At 41.0% G+C, this 22,885-nt stretch overlaps 1 protein-coding gene across 1 annotated transcript in view; it reads left to right on the top strand.

The window, feature by feature from the left end:
• The window catches only part of DPF3 (double PHD fingers 3), a 105,446-nt gene extending 87,196 nt beyond the window's left edge, over positions 1-18,250 (top strand). Inside the window, exons 9-11 of the mRNA XM_067558113.1 lie at positions 13,892-14,004; positions 16,009-16,090; positions 18,118-18,250. Coding sequence (XP_067414214.1) covers positions 13,892-14,004; positions 16,009-16,090; positions 18,118-18,188 — 266 coding nt within the window. The 3' untranslated portion in view covers positions 18,189-18,250. The remainder of the gene's footprint in view (positions 1-13,891; positions 14,005-16,008; positions 16,091-18,117) is intronic.
• The last annotated feature ends 4,635 nt before the right edge of the window (positions 18,251-22,885 follow it).

The following is a 22,885-nucleotide window of genomic DNA, read 5'->3' as shown; positions in this document are numbered from 1 at the left end:
CCTTTGAGACATTTTTGCTTGAACTAAACCCTTGGCCACTCTGCCTCATCAGCCTCTGGGTCTTCTGTCATAATATCAGCAACAATGTGATTTCACCATGCTGTGCTTTGGGAGGAGACGGAGCATGTGCTTCACATATAACCAGCTTCCCTGAAATGGATTAGAGGTTTTAAAAGAGTGCACTACCTGAATTATGGCGTATTACTGGAGACTTCATTTAACATCTCAAACATTTCTCTCACCAGATAACAGGCATTAGTTACTTTTGCACTAATCTCAGTAGCAAGAACTGTGACTGAAGTCAACTTTCTTAAGTGAGGGGAACCCAGATGATGTGAGGCAGTAAAGAGCAGTCCAGTAACTAAGGTGGATGGTTTTATTTTTGTACGTCAGATCCCCAGTAAAACAATAGGGAGTACAACTCTATGCCAGACACTGAACTTCATAGAACACCATCTGTAGTGGGATCTCAGTTTCTCCTTCCATCACAAATCCTGGGGTTTCCACAATACTGCTCTACTTCTGGGTGTAGTTTATTACCATAGCATAACACTCCAAACCTGTCAGCCCTCTTCCCCAGGCTCAGCTAGTCATTCCAGTTTATAATGGGTGTCAGCACCCATATAAACCTCCCTCATGTTTAAACAGCTTTTCAATCCTTTATCAGGGTGTCTCCTTCATTAGTTTTCCCCACAAACTCAGTGTTTTGCAGTCTTTTTAGCTGGGGCGTCTCATCCAGCAGGCTCCTGCTCCCTGCAGGTCCCTCAGCTGAGGCATATTCCTCAGCAGGCTGATGCTCCTTGCAGGTTCCTCTCCCAGGCCTCATGTGGGAGCTCTGGAGAGTTGTCACCTGCCCTCTTCCCACCAGGCTCCCTGTTGATTTCAGTGGGAGTTAGACATCTAAGCACTTTTGAAATTCCCACCTTGCACCCAAATACCTTTAAAAATCTGGCCCCGAGGCCCCTGTTACACTATTCTAGTAGTATCGCTATGTACGCTGTTCTGGTAGTGTAAAGAGGCCTTATGTAAACAAGAATTAGGCCCTCTTGTATTTAAAAGGACGAGTACTAGTTCTCTTGAAGACTCTTACAAAGGCTTTTTTGGTAACTGGGTGCAGCTCCCTAGGAGCCTGATCTGAGAGGTACTGAGCATCCCCAACTCCCATTGAAGTTAATTGGAGTCAAAGACATTCAGAAACTTGCAAGACTGGGCTCTATGAGAAAATCCCTCAGGCCCTTTGTCGTGACCAAAACTACCCATAACCAATCCTGTTAGCAGCTAAAACATTAAAGCTGCATCAAGAGCCTAACAGCTACAACTAATTCCAATAGGACAAGCCAATATCCCTTTTAACAATAAGTCAATAAAATAGTGTTTAATTTTAATTTTCATGATAGCCTCTACTCAGTAATTCCTCTTGGTGCTGAGTGAAATCTTTAATGAGAAGCATTTACAGGTATGTCCACTGCTGTGGAACTTACTAATTGCTTGTTTAATCAAATGTGATATTTAGCTGATGTAAAATATCATTTATATACATTAAAGGAAAGCTACGAGCTTGTTAAAGCCTAAAATATTATTGACCCTTTGAATTCTTATTCTGGTGGGGAAGGACATCTGGGACCTAACAAACAAATGTATTTTATTCTGCCATTTTCCCACCAAAGAATGGAAAACAAATGACCATTTTGGCATGACTTACTGAAATCACTCTGTGAGTGCCCCCTGCAAGTTGCTGTATGTGGTTAATTAACTAAGCACTTCCTACTAAATGATGATATTTTGATGGAGAAGTAAACAAAAGGCAGCCATGTTGACCAATGCTCCAGAGAGGAAAACCAAATAAAGAGTGTTTAAAAAATGGAAAATGAAAATAGCAATAGACAATGAAATTTTATTTTCCAGCTTCTAAGATTGCATTACAAACAGTGAAAAGCATGCTTATATGTAATCTATTTTCTCACACACACACACACCCACTAGCTGAAGGAGTCCATTTAAATGAATGAATGAAGTAACTTATACAGAATTGTTTTTGTTTCTGTTTAGCTGAGTGATGCGATGCTAGTTATACTGGAGTATACAATTACACTGCTATATTAGCAATAGTGTAAATTATACTCAGTTCAACAGGCTTGCATGGGAAAACCAGAGCTGTTACATTTACAGTGTATGTTTGTGTAGCCATTTATCCATCATGTGCTGACTTTATCTGTCTGTATGATACATAGTTACCTCATGTAACAGCAATGAGGTTACTATGTATGCAATGGCATAATGTGTTATGCATAATTACTTCTGCAGTTTATTTAATATTAAATAGTGAAATTTTAAAAAAATTCTCTGGAGTTTGCCATTTGATTTGAATTTTTTGGAACCATTCTGGCTAGTAATTTAATTATGTGCTGTTCTTAATGCATTCTAGGAAGAGAATTGGTTGGTTGAGAAGACCAATAAGATACTTCCCCCTCTAAATTCACAAGTTAAAAACCAACCCATTCAATCGTGTCTGAGTCATTCTTATCTGATAGCTGTTTCGTGGCACATGGGTGAAATCACCTCTGTTCAGAAAAGTAGGTCTTTGTACCACTGAAGCCCCTATGGGCTTAAGTGGGATTTCAGTGGTGCACCACAAAACACCACTATTGCCCCCCTGGTTGGAAGTCTGAGAAGAGAAGCCAAGGACCGACAGGCCATCAGAAACCAGGTGACACTCTCACTGCTACCTGGTTTGTGGATAAATAGAGGGCTTCAGGGTTGTCATTCTGCACCTTTTACCAATACTAAGTTCATGCAAAACTTGTATTCTGGAGCAATGCTTTACTTGCAACACCGCAAGTCTTCCTTACAAAACAGTGTAGGGTAGAGTATTTTTTTAAACAGCCAAACAACCTCCTATGGGTGGGGGAGAAGAGGATGTCCTGTGAAGAAATTAATTTTAAACAGAATTCTTACAGCAACAACAAAATGGTTGAAATATTCTATCCAAACTCATCTCTGGAAGGTAAAAAACAACTTGGAAAGCAAGTGTTTTCAATGCTTGAAATATGGGTTACACTTTTGGTCCCAACAGCTTATCAGGCTGGTTCTAAACTGCAGTGAAATGTTGGTGGGGACCCCTTTTTCCACCTGTCATGAACAGATGGCATTGCCAGGCTCCAGTGCATGACTAGAAAACTGTTATTTTCAAGGGTTACCTTCAGTGAATCTGTATGCTGGACAGCACTAGAATCCCCTGCAGACATGCTGCTGTCTGTTTGTGTTAACACAGCAGTTTAACACCAGCCATGTTGAAGAAGGAGCAGGTATTAAGGCAGCAGTCAGGGCTGTTGGTTCTAACAGATGGCAGGATTCTTCTTCATATAAAAAAGGGTGGAGATCATATTTATTTTTAAAATAAGGCTCTTTTTCACACATTGCCAAAAGGCTACCCAGTCCATGGCTTCCCAAACACCTTGGACATGACGGCATTCCTTTCATTATAATAACACCACTGGGAATCTCTGGCTCCCATCAGTTAGTATGTTGTAAATAGGCTATAGGGTAGGCGTGTTTAATGCACTGGGAAGACCTGATTTAACAAAGCTAAACAAACAAACAAAACCCCCAACAAAAACACAACCAAAACCCTCCATCCTTTATTTTAGTGTTTATGACCAACTATTTTTGCTTCACTGCTCATTTTGAAAGGGTTAGCGAGCCTGCCAATTGATTGAAAGCTCTCTGGTGTGTGAGCTGGCCTGCCGGGGGAGCCTGCAGTGCATAGTGACGAGGGTTGAGCTGTGCTGGAGTTTTTTCCACTGCAGTTTGTTGAGGGATAATAAAAAGGTCCTCCAGACAAGTGTGTGGGGGTGGGGGTCGGGGTGGGGGTGGGGGGGGAGGGTTCGGCTTTCCAGGTTGTGGTGGTTCACCTGGTCTGGACAGGCAGCCTACCTCCCTCTTCCACACTCTCATCTACCTCTTCCTCACTGTGCTAGGCAATTAAATAGAGAAAAGCACCTTGTACTGAAAGGAATACAACGCTAGGAATGCTTTACACAGCACAGTCCCCAATATGTGCATCTGCTGCGTGCAGCATCCCAGCACAGTAGCAATAGCATTCTCTGCCACTTTCCATTGGCAGCTCATACTTTATATGTTGTATTATTTTAGTTATTAGGATCTGTGTTCCTGCTCCTGAAAGCCCTGGTGTGCAGTGCCTGAAGGTGGTTTCTTTCCTGTTGGTATTGGTAAGCAGCCTTTTGGCAATTAGCAGATCATTACCCATAATGCTATACACACAGTGATGCAGGCTGCTGGTTTTTCTGGAGGTCGTGCTGACCTAAATCACCCCCAGGAATTGTGCAGTGCTGGATGGTTTATGCAGTACAGTAATGAGCTGCTGCTTTAATACAAGGTTATTTGAGCACTTCCACGTTATTTTTCTTAGGCAAGAAATAGCCATTTTGCTTAGCAGCCAGCAGTGTCTAATAGGGGTCAGTTTGGAAAAGAGAGAAGCAGAACATTTGTTGATTCAGGATGGGAAATTCTGGGCGGCCAATGGTTTCAATGGATCTGAGGTTAGGTTCAATTCTTACACCTCTCAGCTGTAAAGCCTCGGGGCTTGTCTCACCACTTCATTTCCCCAGCTTTACCACAGTGTATCTCCACTGAAATCAAGTCAGGAGTGAATCAGGCCCTCTGTTGTCAGGAAGCTGGACACGCTACTCAATGAGAAGAACATGTTCTTATTGCTCCATGAGAAACTATGTGAGGTACGACCTAGGGCTGATTCTCCACGCCCTTGCCCCTGGTGTAATGTGTGCAAACAGGAATGGTAGCTTTTCTCCTCTATCCAAGGTACAAAGCAGTGGGCAATCAGGACCACCTTTCTATACACAGTCTGATCCCGATCACAGTTAGGCTGGTGCAAATCTGAAGTCAGCAGCATTGCACTGATGTAAAACTGGTGTACATCAGAGGAGACTCAGATGCATCATGTCTATATCTCTCTATAGCTTTACATAAGTGGTGAAGATATTCATGTGAATTCCAGAACCAGGTGACAAAAGCATTTATCATGCACTTGCCCTTCACTTGCATTCTGCCCAGTAAACTGTCTCCTCTTGACTACTTGTAATATTCCAAACCGCTGAGCAACTTGAAACACAGGGCCAGATCCTCAGCCAGGCCAGTGGGGATGCTTTGCACAAAGCATTCCTTAGAATGGCCTAAGCAGCTGAAACACCATCCAATCTCAGTCCCCCAGTACAATAGTAAATCAAGGGATGGATCTTAGCCAATATGCACGGTGCTCTGGAAATCCATGGCTGCCACAACAGCCTTTTGGGTGGCTGCTGCAGGCAGCTGTAAGTTAGAGCGGCCTCGAGGTTGCTCTAATTTAGGCCAGGGGCCGAACTGTCCCCTAGAATTTTAAAGCTTGAGATCCTAAGCAACCCAATCAGGAAATGTTTCTTCCTTTCTCCATTAAATGTGGAATCCATTCTCCACATTACTTTGCCCTAGATCCAGGGCAGTAGAATGTGCAATATTAAGTTCTGCACCAGTGACAGCTTTAACATCTGATGCAGTTTCTTATGACTGCAGGATTTTACATGGCAGCTTGATATCAGTGGAAAGGGAAAGATACTCAATTGTCCAGTGAGACATACAGCACATGTACCCTGAGGTCTAGCCCGAAATATAGAAGTCCCACATTGTGACATTTTATGTATATTAAAGTGATTTTAGGTAATTTTAGAGGCTTTTAAAATCAATTAGGTATATTTTTGTCTCTTCCTGCCAAGACCTGTATAGCTGGACTATGCGTACTAAGGAAGTCTGGCTTTACAATACCAATAAAACATTTTAAAACACTCTAAACCATTTTAAAGGTATTTGTGTGTAAAATATGTGGCATATACAAAAGACATGATGGTGTGAAATGGGATAAATGTTTTACTGGTACTCTTTTGGGGTGGCCTGAATAATTCACTCGTGGCTTTGCCACTTGTGTGTTATGCAGGTCAGCCCAAACTTACAAATAAATCTTCTAGAGCACAGCCTTCTAGCATGAATTGTTCTCTCTCTCTCTCTCTCATGTGTGTGTATGTGCACACACACAGCCACAGATATATACATAATGTTATAACACACACATCCTTTGATCCAACTTTGCTGTCAGTTAATTCTGCAGTCAAAATGCTTGGCTGTAATAGCAGAATTCATCCCAGTTGATGAGTTCCTCATTTTCTCTATAAATATCTTCCAAGCTTAATACATTTCCCCTACCTGTCTGGCCCTTTACAATTGGCAAACATTGATTATTTTCCCCAACACCTGTATTTATAATGGAGCTGAAATTGAAATATGTATTCTTGACTTCATTGTTTATGCAACATCATCATCAATTAATAATAATTGATAATAATTAACACTGGTAATTTCTTCAGCTCTCTTAATAAAGACCCTGCACCTATAACATATTCTCTCCACAGATCTCAAAGTGCATTACAAATATTAACAAATTATTCCTCACTAAATTAATGCTGTTGATAGATGGGGAAACTGAGTCAAAGAGATTAAATGACTTGCCCAAGCTCTTATTGGAAGTGGCAAGGCTGGGCACAGAATCAAGAACTCCCAAATTTTCGCTCTCTGCTTTTGCTACTAGTTTATGATTCCTTTTCATCAGAGATTTCCCGGGGATTAGTTAAGGGGGTGAGCTAACAACATTGTTTGCTGGTCGATCTTGTAATAGTGGCAGGCATCATTTTTGTTTTACACTTTTTAATATCAGCAAGTGTTTTGGATTTTTTCCCCTTTAAAAATATGAATACTTGATAGCAGATTGGTTCAATTTGTATAAACAAAGAATCGTTACAAAATATTTCCAATCATTTTCAAGCTTTTGCCTTGAGAGAGAAGGATTGTGTCTACCCTACATAGTTCTACCTTAGCTTTATCTAAAATTGCCAGCATTTCATGTACACTAGTTTTCTCAGGGTACACAGTGGGAAATTTTAAGGGAAAACGTGTAGTATAGTCAAAGCTAGAAAGAGAAGATTTGATAGGCTGGTTTGCTAGAGTACAGGATTTTCAAAGAATTGCTTAAGGTTGGGAGGTATTTAGCTAGGAGACTCACTCCCATAATGATCACTGGGATCTTCATGACTACAGTCTTCCACAACGCTTGGAAAGAGTATGAGCTAATACAGTGAATCCTGCACTAGGGACTAAACAACCAGTGTAAAGCATCCTCAACATTTCTAGTATAACTTCAAATATAGACCACTGGCCAATTTTGCTTTCAGTTGCACATATGCAATTCCCATTGACTCCAGTTGGAGTCCTACCTGCATAACTCAGAGTGGACTTTGGCCCAATGTCTAGTGTGTAAAAGTTTTGTTGTCCCCTTGGGTGATCACTTAAAACAGGTTTCATTCTATTTATGACCAATATTTCATATTCTCTGTAATTCAAGTGCATTACTTCACTTGAACTGGCGGAACCTGGGAGCAAACTACCATCTCTTGCCTGCACCTCCCAAGTGTTAGTGCGTGAGTCTTTTTGCTCTGTCCACGGAGACCCTCTGGGGAGAGGAAATGAAAGAATAGGAATGGTATGCTCTGCTACAGCTGAATGGCTTCAGATCCCCATCAGTTATTGATAGAGTTAATTCTTCCACACTTACTGGCATGTCGCGGCATATTGGATTAGAGGAATGCTGGCTGAATCAGGCTGGCCTGGCTATTAACTAAGACCGCCAGAACCCCGTAGGGCTCGTTTCTGTAGCAGAGCAGCATTTGGTCAGCAGCATCTGCAGCATCGGTATTTCATGCTTGCAGAATGCCTTCTATCTTGCTGTAGGGGGCAGTGATGTGTGTCTTCATAGAGTGAACCCATTATTGGACATTGAAAGAAAAGGACTGATTTTCTCACCGTTATGTCATCATGAGACAGAAATAAGATTTTTAGTGCCTTGTCTTCTCCTCTCTGTCTTTAATAATAAAATACTGGCTGGGTCTAACAATATCCAGCACTGATACTTTTAACATTTTCCCCTTATATCAAAAGCTGAATTCAGCATGATCTGTTCTGAGGACTGGAGCCAGTAACTCCCAAATTCTAATCCCTGCTCTGACACTGATTCTTTCTGTGGGTTTGGGCAAATCACTTAATCTCTCTGTGCCCCAGTTTCCTGATCTGTGAAATGGGAATAATAGTACTTTCCTAACTCACAGGGTTATTGTGATAATCAATGAATTAGAGCTCCATCCTGCAAATACTTAAGTTCATGAACAGTCCCATGTAAATCACTAGGACTACTCACAGGCATAAATATTTGCATGATTAGAGCTTTAGCATTTTCAGAAAGAGCTCTGGTGGTGGAAAGTGCTATGAAAACTCCAAGAATAAATACCCAGTGGTTCCAAGTCTTGCAATTTGATCAGGAGTCTTGTGACATATGGTGACTTTTTTAAAGTTCCAGCTCCTGGAATCCTGTGATTATGGAGAATTTCAGCTTTCTTATATTTATCTGTTTCTAGCCTTCCTGGTTGCTGAGGAAAGCTTCAGACTTGGATCCTGAGAGGCAAACACCAGCATGAAAATTAAAAGAAACCCAAATTTATTATTTTAAAAAAATCGTATGCATTTTAAGACAATCTCATAATTTTGTGGGGCCCTGACTTATGATTTTTGAATGCTTGGCGTTGGCAATACTGCACATCTGTAAGCATTATGAACTATATTTTTAGACCAACGAAGTAAGGCTAGAATCTGTACTTTAAATCATATCTCCCATTAGAATTACAGCTTACTCTTTTATTTTCAGTAATTGCACTAATTCCTTTTAATAACAACAGCAGTTATACCAACACTAATTTAATCTTAGCAATATGAAGGGCTTGATTTTTGCACTTGCTTTGCCTATGGAACTTCCGTTACCTACACGGGGGTGGCTGCAGCCTTGGGCATTCTACCTGTATAATCTATCTGTGGTTGTTTAAAGAGCTGAATAGTTGATGGACTGCTGACAGAAGGCAACAAGGAGCCCCACGGGATTTCATTATGCCATTGATTAAAACAAAAACTGACAAACGAAAAAACCTCTCCACACATACAAAGTAGAGGAAAGAACTGAAAAATACAGTAATCTTGTCTGATAGTTGCACTGTACATGCATTATACGTTCCTTTTGAAACTGGGTGCAAATCCCTTTTTTTAGCATAAATTAGATTTGGTTTTTTTTTAAAAAAAAAAAAAAAAAAAAGGAAACCGGTGCTTATTGTTGTCTCAAAATCACCTCTGCTTTTGTTTGGAAAAGATTATTGATTGGATTGTTAATTTAAATAGCCTGTGGTGGTTGTGACAAGAGCACATGGTCACAATTAACCTTGCGATGCAGAATTCATTATTGAAAAAGCACTAATGAGCCATTCTAAGGTCTTTACTGATCGCAGAATGCCTGGATGCAGCAGATCACTATTGGCTGCAATGTCATTCCTGTCTTTAGTGTCACGCAGTCAGTGAGGGCTGGAGAGATTTAAAATATTTTTAAAGCTATTTATGTTCACATCTTCCTCTCCAATAGCCTATATTAGCATTGTGTGTCTACCCAGTGAAATATTTCTTAAGTGATCAATCCTACCTGCAACTCAGCTGCCTGCTGGATGTGCTGTAAGATCAAACAAAATGACATTTGAAGCAACATTGGGGCAATTATAAAGCACTGCTGATGTGGGCTAGAGCCACACAGTTTAGATCCAGGTCTGAACTTCTGTAATGATGGCAAATGTTCATTCCGATTTGGAGTTCTGATCTATGCATTAGACCAGTGGCTTAAGGCAAGGGGATTGCTGGTTGCCACCCTCCTTAGTGCAGGTTTGACTTTATGTGATGTTTATAGCATTTGTTCCATCGTGAACATTATCGTTACAGTACAGTTATGGTCAGTTAGAAAAGTGATTGTGTAAACCTTCGACTGAGCTACTCCCTGTGTGCATTTTAGCATTCTATCTCCTGACTCCAAGGACACAATAAATCCGTGCTACTTCTCACTCCCATTAGCTTGTAGAGCTCATACAGCTATGTGAGACTGAACTGGAGTCTGTTATAATCAGGATTATTAACTGAGTTTCAATTGCAGAACCTTCAATGCACATTTCAATAGCACCTTACCTACGCTAAATACAGCTTATCATAGGATTATAGAAATCACAACCACATACCTGGTGCAATAAAAACCTTTATAGCTCCCGTCACACACAGCTCCACCAGATTTGTCATTTATGCCATTTCTAGGGCTGCTCTTTGTGCAAGCCTTTTTAGAAATACCTGTAATTGTAAACAGGCTTTTTCTGTTATTAAATATGAACCTACCAAAATATGTCTGCCAGACTCAGATTCAATTAGGATATTCTCCTATCCTCATCAGGGGGAGTGTCAGGAGCTGCTCTGCTCTGGAGCTTAGATTCTTTGCGGGAGGATAGCCTCAGGAACTCTCTATGCTATGGAGTTTCCACTGTGTCACACAGAACACGAGGCCAGGCTAGAGTGGTGCTGGAGAGACAGAAAGGAGCAGGGAGAGTAGGGGAAAGAAAACATATTTAACTTTAATGCTGTGAACTATACATTGACAAGTTCTCCAAGCACCTGAGGGCCTGCTCTAGCTCCCAAATGCAGTCAGCGGCAGACTTTCAGTTGACTATCGGGGGAGTTGGATTGGGGCCATGGTCACCACAAAGGAGGGTTGTGAAAATGAATCAGAACCTGACTTGGAGCTTGGAAAGACAGGTATCCACGAGACAATCTCTGTCTTTAGAAAGTGAAGGGACTCTGGACCAGCAGAGAGAGCTAATCCTAGGGATATACAGTCATGTGGCCACCTGTAGTGCCCCTTTGACAGTCACAAGTTCCAGGACAGGGCATGGCGAATTGAATAAACTGGCACCCCTGGCACGTCCTCTAAAAACAGGCCAGACTGTCACTGCTAGTAGATCCTACTAATGGGAAATATTTTTTGATCATTATTTCCCCAGCTCAACCAGCCCTCTTAAAGTGGTTGATGCCTTGTGGCAGATGTGAGTCTTGAGAAGGGATTTAAAGAAGGAGAGGGATGGATCAGTTCAGGGAGGACATTCATTGGATGAGGAGCAGTGTGTAAGAAATTGCAAAGATGTTTTTGGGAGGAGTAGAGAAGAGGATGGTCAAGGCTGGTCTTATTAGCAAATCAGATTAGGGCAGGGGGTGACATGATAAAAAACAGACATAGATAGGAAAGAGAGGTAAAGTTGTGAAGGATCTTGAAGACTGGAACAAGAAACTTGAACTTCATCTGGGGTAAGAGAAGAAGCTAGCAGAGGGATTCAGAAAAGAATAGGATGTGATCAGAACAACAGGCAAGAAGTATGGTTTTAGCAGCTGTGTTTTATATGGACTGGAATAAGGTGCTGTTGGTGTCAGGGAAGCTGAAGAGGACCAGGTTACAGTACTTAAGAGGTGGTGATGAGTGCCTTGGTCAGAGTTTTTATGTGTCTGGACAATAGGAAGCTGGATTCTAAAAACATTGTTATGGAAGAAGTGGAAAGATTTGGAAACAGTCTGGATACATGGGGCAAAGAGAGCGAATGATTCCTGGGCTACGGGTCTGATTGAGAGGCAGGATGGAAATTTAATTTACTTTCTGTTAAACTTCATTCCATTCCTCCCAGTGCTGATTTCATGTGTGATGGAAGCCAGTAACTCTGTAATTAGTGCATAGGGTCCCTGTCTGAGGGGGTTTGTTTGACATATCTCAGCACTGGGCAGCCTTGTTGGATGTCGGTTAGTTGCTGCTGCAATGAACTTTTCTCTTACATGCAGTGTGGTGTGCCTGTTCAGATTACTGACATTAAAATGAACTTCTGTTTTTGCCGGGAGTTAACCCTGGAGGACCAACCAAGTGTCATGTCAGGTTCTACAGGTGCCATCTCAGCAATGAGCCTTTGAGTCACTCTCAGTTAGAGAAGGACTTAAGTCACAAAATTTGCTTCTGGACCTTCATAGTTCAGGATGTGCTGACCCTTGGTTTTGGTTTGATCCATCATAAAGATAGGTGCCATCTGCAAAATTTGGATCTAGTTCTCTGTTGAGATTTCAAATGCTCCAAAGATTGGTGTTCTTCTTAGCCAGGATTTTGATTTGGGCCTGTCACTACTCTCAATGAGATTGTTTATTCCAGCTCTTAAAAGAATAACATTAACGTACTCTGACACTGATTTCTCCTTCCTTTAATATTGCCTCCCCTTTATGTTCTGTTCACTGCTTAACTTATGAACATGTATTTTACCCCTAGGGTCCTTAGTTCTCATGCCAATCCCACACTAGCATAACCAGAGAACCAGAATCCTACACCAATTGGTGATTGCATAATAACTGATTTATAAAGAAGGGTTATTCTCTATCAGCATTACTGGGTTACCCAGCCATTCTCAGAAACCATTTACGTAACAGTCTAGAAAATACAAGCTTCCAAATATTGCATAGTAATGATGGGAAAGTACAACAGAAAGAGAGAAACTTTGCTGAGGGATTTGGTAGTGAAAGGAACATTCCCACACCTATACCATTTGTAAGCACTAAGGAATGACAGACCTTAATTTCTTTATTAGCAAAACGTCTTCCACTTTTCTACTCTGACCCCCCATAAAAATGTTCCTGCTACAATGAAGTTAAAAGGCGTTTTTTTCCTCTCCCTATTGTTAGCTGTCCAATAATAGCAGGTGTGGAAGACACAAAATGTGTATTTTTACAGTGTACCTGAAGATGTCTAAAATTACAACTGCGTGTATGTGTGTGTGTGCATGTATCTTATATACATCCACATGCACTTGCTTTTATATACCTCTTTCCCCCATGCACAATGCAGTGTTAATATTTGTGAGTACCACAGAGGGATGTAAAATGTAATGTTTTCTGAGACGGAAGATAGTATTTAACTCCAGGTCATCTAAAGACTGTCTCAACCTTGAATGGTGATCTTGGGGTACAGTACTTTATTTCAGTGGTGTATGGTTTTTTTTCTTGTTCTATTTTGCAGAAGGAACACTCATCCTACCTTGGTTTGCTTGTTTGTTTATATTTTTCCCTTCCAGAAAGCCCATTGCTGACCCCACTACCATGGTACTGCTGTTTCACAAAGCGGGAGTCGACACGCATGTAGGGGAGAGGGTTGTCGCTCTGGCAATTTGTCCTTCCCAAATAGATGTGACTGTTTTGCTAGCTTTCCCTTATTTATTCCTTTTGTTTAGTTTGTTTGGGAAGTTGTTGGCTTTTTGTTTTTTTGATCCTGGGAGGTTAGCTGTGCAATTTGGTTTCTTCTGTGCCAACCAACTTGAATAGCGCGGAGCTCTTAAAAAAATACAACCCCCTTCAGACTGTCCCTTGCCCCTTTTCCATATCCTATGGCTCCCACTCGAGCAAAGTTTACAGGATCACTTCATTATTTGTAGATCTTTGGACAATGGGAAGAGAAGCTTTGAAAAGAGGAATAAAATCTCATTCCAGCCATGTCCTTCAATCAGGCTGAATTAACTGCCAATTAAAACATAGTTCAATTCCTATTAAGATGAATGCATTCCCTCTGAAAGTGGGAACTTCTGACTTCTTTCTTTCTCTCACTTTCTTTCAAAAAATGTTTTTAAGAGCTCTGATCAAAACTGCTTTGCCAATGGGGAAGTGGGCAGGGATTACTCTGATTTTTTTGTGCCCAGCAGCGAAAAGGTTAATGCCTGCTTTCCTCTTTGGTATCTGTTAGTTGCAGCCCATGTTGTGATCAGTCCATGTCCATGTGCATTTTGTCCCCAAATTTAATAACAATTAATTTAAAAAATAAACCTTAATAATGACAGTCCTCTCCAATTTTCTTCAGGACACCCGACCTGCCTGCAATTCACCACAAACATGACTGAGGCTGTAAAAACCTATAAGTGGCAATGCATTGAGTGCAAATCCTGCAGCCTTTGTGGGACCTCTGAAAATGATGTGAGTTTATTTCTTTTTTATGCAGATTAATACTGGTGAAAGCTACTGCAATGACTGCCCTAGGAAACTGTCCTCTGTTTCACTTAAAACTGTAAAACAATGGCAGCAGCAATGGGTCATTGCCCCAGCGCTCCTTAACTCTGACATGCAAAGATCTTCTCTAGTCCAGTCTCAGTGACTCATTTAATCATTTGTCTCTCCTAAGATTATCAGGGTGCCATATAAGGCCACTTAAGATGATAGTATTTGTGATTTGGACACTTCTTCAATAGAAACTGGACTGAGGCCACAAACACGTCACATAGGACACAATGTCACTATCAGAACAGTGTGATCTGGGTTGCACTTAAACGGGTCATGGTCTAAAGATGGCAGGTCTATCTCCTATTACCAGTCCCCCATGTCACCCAGTTTGAAGCTCATATGAACTTCAATCTTTATGATAAAACCCCAAAGCATGGACACCATATGGGTTGGAAGGGACTTTTTATTGATTGTCTAATCTGTTTCCTTTGCTACATAACAAGATAAACTTCAAGCAGCTCTCTGGATTTTGTTTTTAGCAATAAATCAGAAAAATCTAAGAGTACAAGTGCATTCTGTTTTAACAGTCAAGGGGGCATTTTCAGTATGGTATATGGGAGTTGCCGGTCTAAACATTTTTTCTGACAATGTGGAGAGCTACAGTGCTAGTGATAGGAACAGCTCATTTATATGTGATCCACTGAACAGACCTCAGTCACTAATCTGCTGAACTTTGCCAAATTTGTTCTGTCCAGGCTGGAGAGTAAAAGGGGCCTGGCAAGATGGAATGCTCTGGATTTGATAACACCAGGGACCATCAGAGGAATGGAAAACCTACCTTTTGAGAGGAGACTTAAGAATTTTGGCTTGTTTAGCCTAACCAAATGAAGACTTGAGAGGAGATATGATTGCTCTCTATAAATAAACCAGAAGGATAAAAATCAGGGAGGGAGAGGGGTTATTTATGTCAAGGGCCAGTGCTGGCACAAGAACAAATGGAAATAATTTGGCCATCAACTAGTTTAGACTTAAAATTAGATGAAGGTTTCTAACTATCAGAGGAGTGAAGTTCCCCTTCCAAGGGGAGCTTTGGGGGCAAAAACTCTAACTGGTTTCAAGACAGCCTGACAAGTTTATGGGGGAGATGGTATGATGAGACTGCGTACAACGGCATGTGGCCCATCTGCAGGTGCTAGTAGCAAATAGCCTCAATGGCTGGATATGGGACACTAGATGGGGAGGCCTCTAAGTTCCCAGGTGTCTGGCTGGTGGGTCTTGCCCACATGCTCAAGGTCTGTTTGAACACTGTATTTGGGGTTGGGAAGGAATTTCCCTGTAGGTCAGATTGGCAGAGACCCTGGGGCTTTTTCACCTTCCTCTGCAACACGGGGCATGGATCACTTAATGGTTTGAACTAGAGTAAATGGTGGATGCTTTGTAACTTGAAGTCTTTAAATCATGATTTGAGGACTTCAGTAACTCAGCCAGAGGTTATGGGCCTATTAAAGAATGGGAGGGTGAGGTTCTGTGGCTTGTGATGTGCAGGAGGTCAGACAAGATGATCACAATAGTCCCTTCTGGCTTTAAAGTCTATGAGGGTATAACGAAGTGGGAAATCCAATCTCATATATGGGTGTGATCTCCATGTAGCTGATTTTGCTGGTGGATTCCCCTAGCTCAAAAGGAGATTTATCAGTTAAAAACTCAAGCTGACTTGTACAATTCAGATGCAGCTGGGCGAGGGGAAGGGGGATTGCTGTGGCAAATTGAGAAGAGTACGGTGGTTGACCCTGGAAGCAGAAATGTGATGTTTTGTAAATCCGTTCATGTTCCATATACGCTTATTGTTAAAGCTATGTTCAAAAGTGTGCGCTAGTGATTCACATATGCTTGTGTTCCCACCTCAGGAATAGACTAATCTACATTCTCTCTCTGTCTCTCTCTCTCTCACTCCCCCCTCCTCCAATAATTCTGCTTCAGGACCAGCTGCTTTTCTGTGATGACTGCGACCGTGGCTATCACATGTATTGTTTAAATCCACCAGTCTCTGAGCCCCCAGAAGGTAATATGTTCTGGAAGTCTACACTGAGAACCATAGAAGGGCCCCTGGGGAGGAGGGAGGAAATTCAGAAGATGGCCTTGGGCAAGGTGGGTGAAGGAAATGAGAACCAAACTCGAAGCAGGCAGAGGCAAAATATCAGGTAGCTTTGTAGTGCACATCTGATTGCTAACAGCTGACTACCTGGGAGGCTGATCCACCATACACGATGTTCTACCAAGGCAAGGTGACTCTTGGTCCTCATTCTTGCTTGTGACTTAAAGTCTCGTCAGACTTTCACATCAAGCAGGACATTCAGCTACTGCTTTTTTACCCCAAAGCTCATACTTCAAGGGACGAGGCCAGTCTCCGAACTCAAGATGTGAAAAGAGCCCTTGCTTTCTACCTCAACAAGACTAAACCCTTCAAATCCCTTTCTAGACATTTTGTCTCCATTGCAGAGAGAATGAAGGGAGCTCCTTTTTTCACCCACAGACTAAATGGGTAGCAGACTAAATGGTAGTAGACTAAATGCTAAATGGGTAGCAGACTAAATGGGTAGCAGACTAAATGGGTAGCATGATATGAAGCTTCTGGGGTGCACCCTTCATGTAGGGTGACTGCCCACTCCACTAGGGTACAGTCCACCTCTATAACCCTGCTTAAGAACCTACCATTTCAGACAGTTGCAAAGCTGCCATCTTTCTCCAGCATGATGCTTTCGTTCACACCTCTGAACTTGTATCCTCAGCACCTTTCTCCATACCTGAGGTATTGTTTGGGTGTTATCTAATCTGGAGCCCCATTGAGACAGTAACTCGAAGAAGAAGGAGGGGTTTCTTATCTGTACAGTAACTGGAGTTCTTTGAGATATTATGTCCTTAGGGGTACTCCACTCTGGGCCCCGCTCCTTTCCTCTCTGCTTCCTTGCTTTTGGATTTTGGGGTTGAGAAAAAACTGGAGCAGCGGCATGTCTTCCCCTCCCTATATACCCTCCATTTGAAGCATGAAGATGTGTAGGGTGCAGGCACTGTACCATGCATCCTGTTGGTGAAAAACTTCTGATAGAAGGCATATGGGTGTGCGTGCACACATGTGGTGCACCTATAGGGTCAAAACATCTTGAAGAACTCCACTTACTGTATAGGTAAGGAACCTCTCTTTCCTTCCCTGATAAGAGTTTAGAAGTGCCCTAATTAGAGATGGGCTTTTCTCTAGTCCAAATGCTTTATTGGAATGGTTTTGCTTTTGTTGATCAACATACAATGTCATCACACCTGGAGTCATAATTGGCTAATGAGACTCCATCTTCTTGTTGTGTATCTGCATGTGCAATGCCTCCTTGACATATTTAGACTAGCCAAAAACTATTTAGAGTAGTTTTCAATGCTTTTCAGACCAGCTGTACCTTGGAAAGGGAGGATTTTTTAGATCTGTATTCTGTTCAGTATACAGTTATGTCCTTGGAAGAAATTCCACTTGAAAATGTTTCTACTGGTTCCAGTTTTTAGTTCGTTTTGGAACAGAAGAACTGTCCCATTGGTCTACTGGTTCTTGAGGATAGTGGTCCTCCAATTAAAATCAACAGAGCCCAATAGAAACTGACAGAGGCCTACAGAATGATACTAATGGAGCATAGTGGAATGGCCAACAGGAGTGAGACGAGAATAATTACGAATCAGCCATGTAGCCCTGATGTGTAAGAGCTGTTAATGTTTTTTAAATTTTGTTAAAGAGGCAACCAAGCTGATAGCGAGAAACTCTAGAAATTGAATAGCCAAGACTTCTGTTTAATAGGGAAGTGCTGAGATTAAGTTAACAAATGGCAAAAAGTACTATGAGGCTGCACATCACAACTAACCCATAATATCTGGATATAGTCTAGCTGAACCACACCAGTGGGAATGGAACAATGCTGTACTTGCTTCAGAAATATATTGGAAATTCCAGTTGGGGGAGACACCTGCAATCCCATTGAAACCATCCATAGTATATAGTCTGATTATTCAGAATTAATACTGTGCATGTGAAATTGATTTATTTATTTACAGGGAGCTGGAGTTGTCATTTGTGCCGGGAACTACTCAGAGAGAGAGCATCAGCTTTTGGCTTTCAAGCCTAAGGAGCTCCAGGGATCAAGATGCAATTTGCTCCTGGCATTGTGGTACCAGCGCACAGTTCCCATCCAAAACACAAAGACACACACATACACACATCAAAGAGAATGGACACTCAAATATCAGAAGAGATAACAATGGTATTTATTGTCAAAAAGTAGATTTCACTAATACGGTACCTCCTGGGTTCTACTAGAAGAAACATATTCTTTTAATGCTCCAAATAGAAACTCTGCACTGCTGTGCATGGTTATTGGTGTATTGTTATAGGCTCACATGCATTATGTTAAGGGGGAAAATTCTGATATCGACACCGAGGAGTCAATTTTGTGTGGCCTTGTGCTTTTTTGTTTGGTCTTCTTTTTAAAGAAAGAAATAGCGACATTTTGCCCAGAGCACTACTGATGAGTTGCTTTGGTTGGGGTGTTGGGAGCTGTTACTCCTCCCAGGCTTGACTGAAAACCTCTTTACTGCAACACTGTGTAGATCTGGAGAGGCTTTGAAGGTTGTGGTAGCTCGGTTCTTCCTTAGTCATGAGTAACATGAGCATATTGTCACTGAGGCAGGCACTGATCTAAAATTCCTTGGGTGACAATTTCTTTGCTTTGATTTTACTGATATTAAAAATTTGATTTTAGTGTAAATGAAGGAAGAATGGAAGACCCAGAGGCACATGCTCCACCCCTCTCCAGTTTCTTTTAATGTTCAGGGAGGACATTTTAAAGTGGTGCTGTTATATAGTTCAGACTCTAAAGGCTGGTTTTTATTTGAAAAGAGGTGAGTAGTAATGGTTTACAGAACCTGACGTGAACAGAAAGATTATTATGGTGGTTTTTAAATTTAAATAAAAATAGCTTTCCTTTATTTAAACATTCCCCTGCTGTATAGCACATCCAACCAAAATAGCACTGAGCGCATGTATCAGAACCAGGAAGTGTCACTGTAGTGTCACTGTCCAAACTGAGTGAAATGGAGAAAAGTGAACAACAACAAGGAAAAAAGCATCAACGGAGAAAAAGTCATTTAAAAAAACCATTTTTCTCCATTACAGTAATCTAAGGGGTCAAACATATAAGGACTATTTTTAAAAACTATGATTTTTAAGGTTGCAAATATGCTAGTCCCGATTCTGTCAAGTATACAAGAATTGTCCTATCTGGGGTTTGATATATAAAATCTGTTTATAAACAGATTTAAAAGCTTGCATGAGAGGAGGAATGTAATATAGGTTGATGAGGGTCCCAAGCAGCATGAGTGACTCAGGAGGCCTGTACAAGTAGGTAAGGACACTAAGATTGCATTTGGGAAATACATATCTCTGCAAAATTATTCCCCCTCAGCATTTAAAAAGATATTGTCAAAATAAACATAACTTAGTTTAAAAAAAGCTCCTTCCCTGTATTACTAATAACACCTTAGACTATTACATTTAAATGAATTGTACAAATCTAATTTACTTTTCATTTTTTATGTGGTTTCTTTAGCTTTTGCACTTCTTTTAGCTTGGACACTGAAACCAGTCTGGTCAGTTTCTCTATCTTGTTCTCGTGGACTCACACACCATGTGGCTGTGTGTGAGTTCACAAAACAGCACTAGAATGGTTTCAATGCTGCAGAAATTGTTTTCTTTAAATTCCAAGGTGGTACCTGAGCACTTTATTTCTAGTCTTATTGCATCAAATCTACTCCTGATGCAGTTACATTGTCTTCCCCTGGGATTAATTTCATCCATTAGTTGGGGACAATACCCACATTTAGGGTCCTCAAACTACTTGATAGTGTCAGTTGAAAAGTGTGCAAAAATCTCTGCATATCATGCATTGGGAGGGTAAGAAAGCAGCTTAAATCTCCACTGTAGACATACATTATACAATCCCTAGGCCATTGAACAGGATTCGTGTCTACACAGCAGCTACAATAAGATGATTTACATACTATTTAAACAAAAGCATTTAACATTTTTAAATGATCCATCTTTCTTTCAACTCCATTGGGCAGTATGCTGAAGCACTTCAAACTACTCATCCCCACTGTCTCATCCAAATCTTTGAGTGGCCATAACCTTTCTTTTCAGCTCCCTTATCCTGTCTGCTAGAATCACCCTAGGAAGAGCTAAGGGAGAGTGTCATATTTCTCCAATGCTCCAATGGACATTGCCTTCTTAACTTACCCCGGCAGAGATGCTGGAACTAGAGACTGAGTATGACACAAGAAACTAGAGGTGCCCAAACTCTTTGATACGGAAGGCTACACTGGCACCTTGCCATGAGCTGGGCCACCATTTATTTGCGCACATATTTGCATACATTTGTTAATAAAAATAAATTGCTGTGACCTTCATATTTGCTTGTACTCTCATATTTCTTGAGAGATGAATAGGAATTGCCTGTTGTTTGAGTTAAACAATCATGTAAGCCTACAAGTGTTTAGATGTGTCATCCCCACCCTGTGCTTTCAGGGAGAGTGTAGCAGCGGATCATGCCCTAGGACTCCAGGAGCCTCAATTGGCCTATCAGCTGTACCTTGTGTCCCTCTACTCAAAGCATTAACAATACCTGATTGTTTTACTGCATCTGTATCCCATATCCAATTTGCCAAAACAGAGTGAGTTAGCTATAATCCAGATTCCACATGCACACAGCCTTTCCCATTCTGTGGCCTTAAACCAGATTATAGATTCTCTTCCCCTGCAGCCATTCTGCAATGAGGAAGATCCATCACATTTGGAAGTATTCATTAGTGGCATTGCTGAAGTTTCATCATTAATGAGGTATGACCGGAGAATAAATTGTTAGCGCTTCAGCTGTAAAATAGTATTTACCATATGAGTTCAGATTAATAATAACTTTCTTGTCATGGTCCAGTTACATTTCATTCTTTCAGGCTTTACTCTCGCATCTCTATATGCACACACAGTTCCAGCTAACGTCTAGCAGCCTGATAGATCCAAAGCTTCCGTCCCTCTTACATTAACATGTTCCTGAAACTAATATCTCCCCTCTTCACAGTCTTATTCTTAGGCAAATAGGCAGGTAAATTCCAGGCAGTAATAATTCTGTTAGCATGTACTCATGCTAAGCTAGCTGGACAACTTCAAAGTGCTTTAAAACATTAAGTATTTAATCTACACAATACCCATTATGTAAATAGTTCTGTACCCATTTTACAGAGGCACAGAAAAATTATATATATATGTTTTGCCCATAGTCAGACAGTGAAAAAGTGGGGAATAGAACCGTGATTCCCAATCAGCTGTTCTAACCCTTGGACACACTTCCTTACACTACTCCCTTTTCTGGAAACTTATTTAAAGAAACAATCCACATTAAGGCAACTTTTGAAACCCCGTATAATCATGGCATTCTTATAGGCAAACTAGGGAAAGGAGGTCTAGATTAAATGACTATAAAGTGGGTGCACAACTGGTTGAAAGACCACAGTCAAAGAGTAGTTATCAATGTTTGCTGTCAAACTGGGAGGGTGTATCTAGTGGGGTACCCAGGGTTATGTCATCAGTCTGGTACTATTCAATATTTTCATTAATGTCTGGGATAATGTATTGGAGCATGTGCTTGTAAAATCTGTGGATGACACAAGGAGTTACTATAGAGGAGGGGATTAGAATTCAAAACAACCTTGACAAAGTAGAGAATTGGTCTGAAATCAACAAGATGAAATTCAATAAAGACAAATGCAAAGTACTTCACCCAGGGAGGAAAAATCAAATGCACAACTACAAAATGTGGAATAACTGGCTATGTGTTAGGACTGCTGAAAAGGATCGGGGGGGTTATAGTGGATACACTGAATATGAGTCAATATGATGTATTAGCAAAAAAGGCTAATATTATTCTGGGATGTATTAAAAGGAGTGTTGTATGTAAGACATGGGAGATAATTGTCCTGCTCTACTCAGCACTGGTGAGGCTTCAGATGGAGTATTGTATCCAATTCTGGTGCCACAGTTTAGGAAAGATGTGGAAAAAATGAAGAGTGTCCAGAGGAGTGCAACAAAAGTGATAACAAGGTTTAGAAAACCTATGAGGAAAGGTTAAAAAACTGGGCATGTTTTCTCTTGAGAAAAGAAGACTAAGTGGGGAATCTGATAAGTCTTCAAATATGTTAAGGGCCACTATAAAGAGGACAGTGATCAATTGTTCTCTTTGTCCACTGAATGTAGGAAAAGAAGTAATGGGCTTGATCCATAGCAAGGGAAATGTAGATTAGATATTAGGAAAAACTTTCTAATTGTAAGAGTAGTTAAGCTCTGGAACAGGTTCCAAAGGAGTCTGTGGAATCTTCATCACTAGAAGTTTCTAAGAACAGGTTGCAAAAAACACCTGTCAGAGGATGGTCTGGCTGGGGGCTGAGCTTGATGACCTGTTGAGGTCTCTTCCAGCTTTACATTTCTGTGATTCCATGATTCTATGATTTAGTGTAAGGGAAAAACATTCTGGGTACTCTGCCATCATGCTTCTCTTTTTTTTTCCATGGCAGGAAGCAACATTTTGCACATCAAATACATATCTGTTGTTCAAAGTTAGATAATTTTCACCATTTTTGTTCGTTTCTTGGGAATGTTGTTTGTGGAGGCTTTTAAGAAACGAAATCCATACATAAAAAAGTAAAGGGTTGGGATTACAGTAAAAGGGTTTTTTTCATTCCCTCTCCTCTCTAGCACAGTTGTGTGAGTTGTTAGCAG

This window comes from Emydura macquarii, unplaced genomic scaffold (assembly GCF_026122565.2).
Source record: "Emydura macquarii macquarii isolate MOO-44397 ecotype Brisbane River unplaced genomic scaffold, CSIRO-AGI_Emac_v2 contig_1876, whole genome shotgun sequence".
Classification (NCBI taxonomy): Eukaryota; Metazoa; Chordata; order Testudines; family Chelidae; genus Emydura; species Emydura macquarii.
The sequence above is the reverse complement of the archived record's forward strand: the minus strand, read 5'-3'. Positions and strand labels throughout refer to the sequence as shown.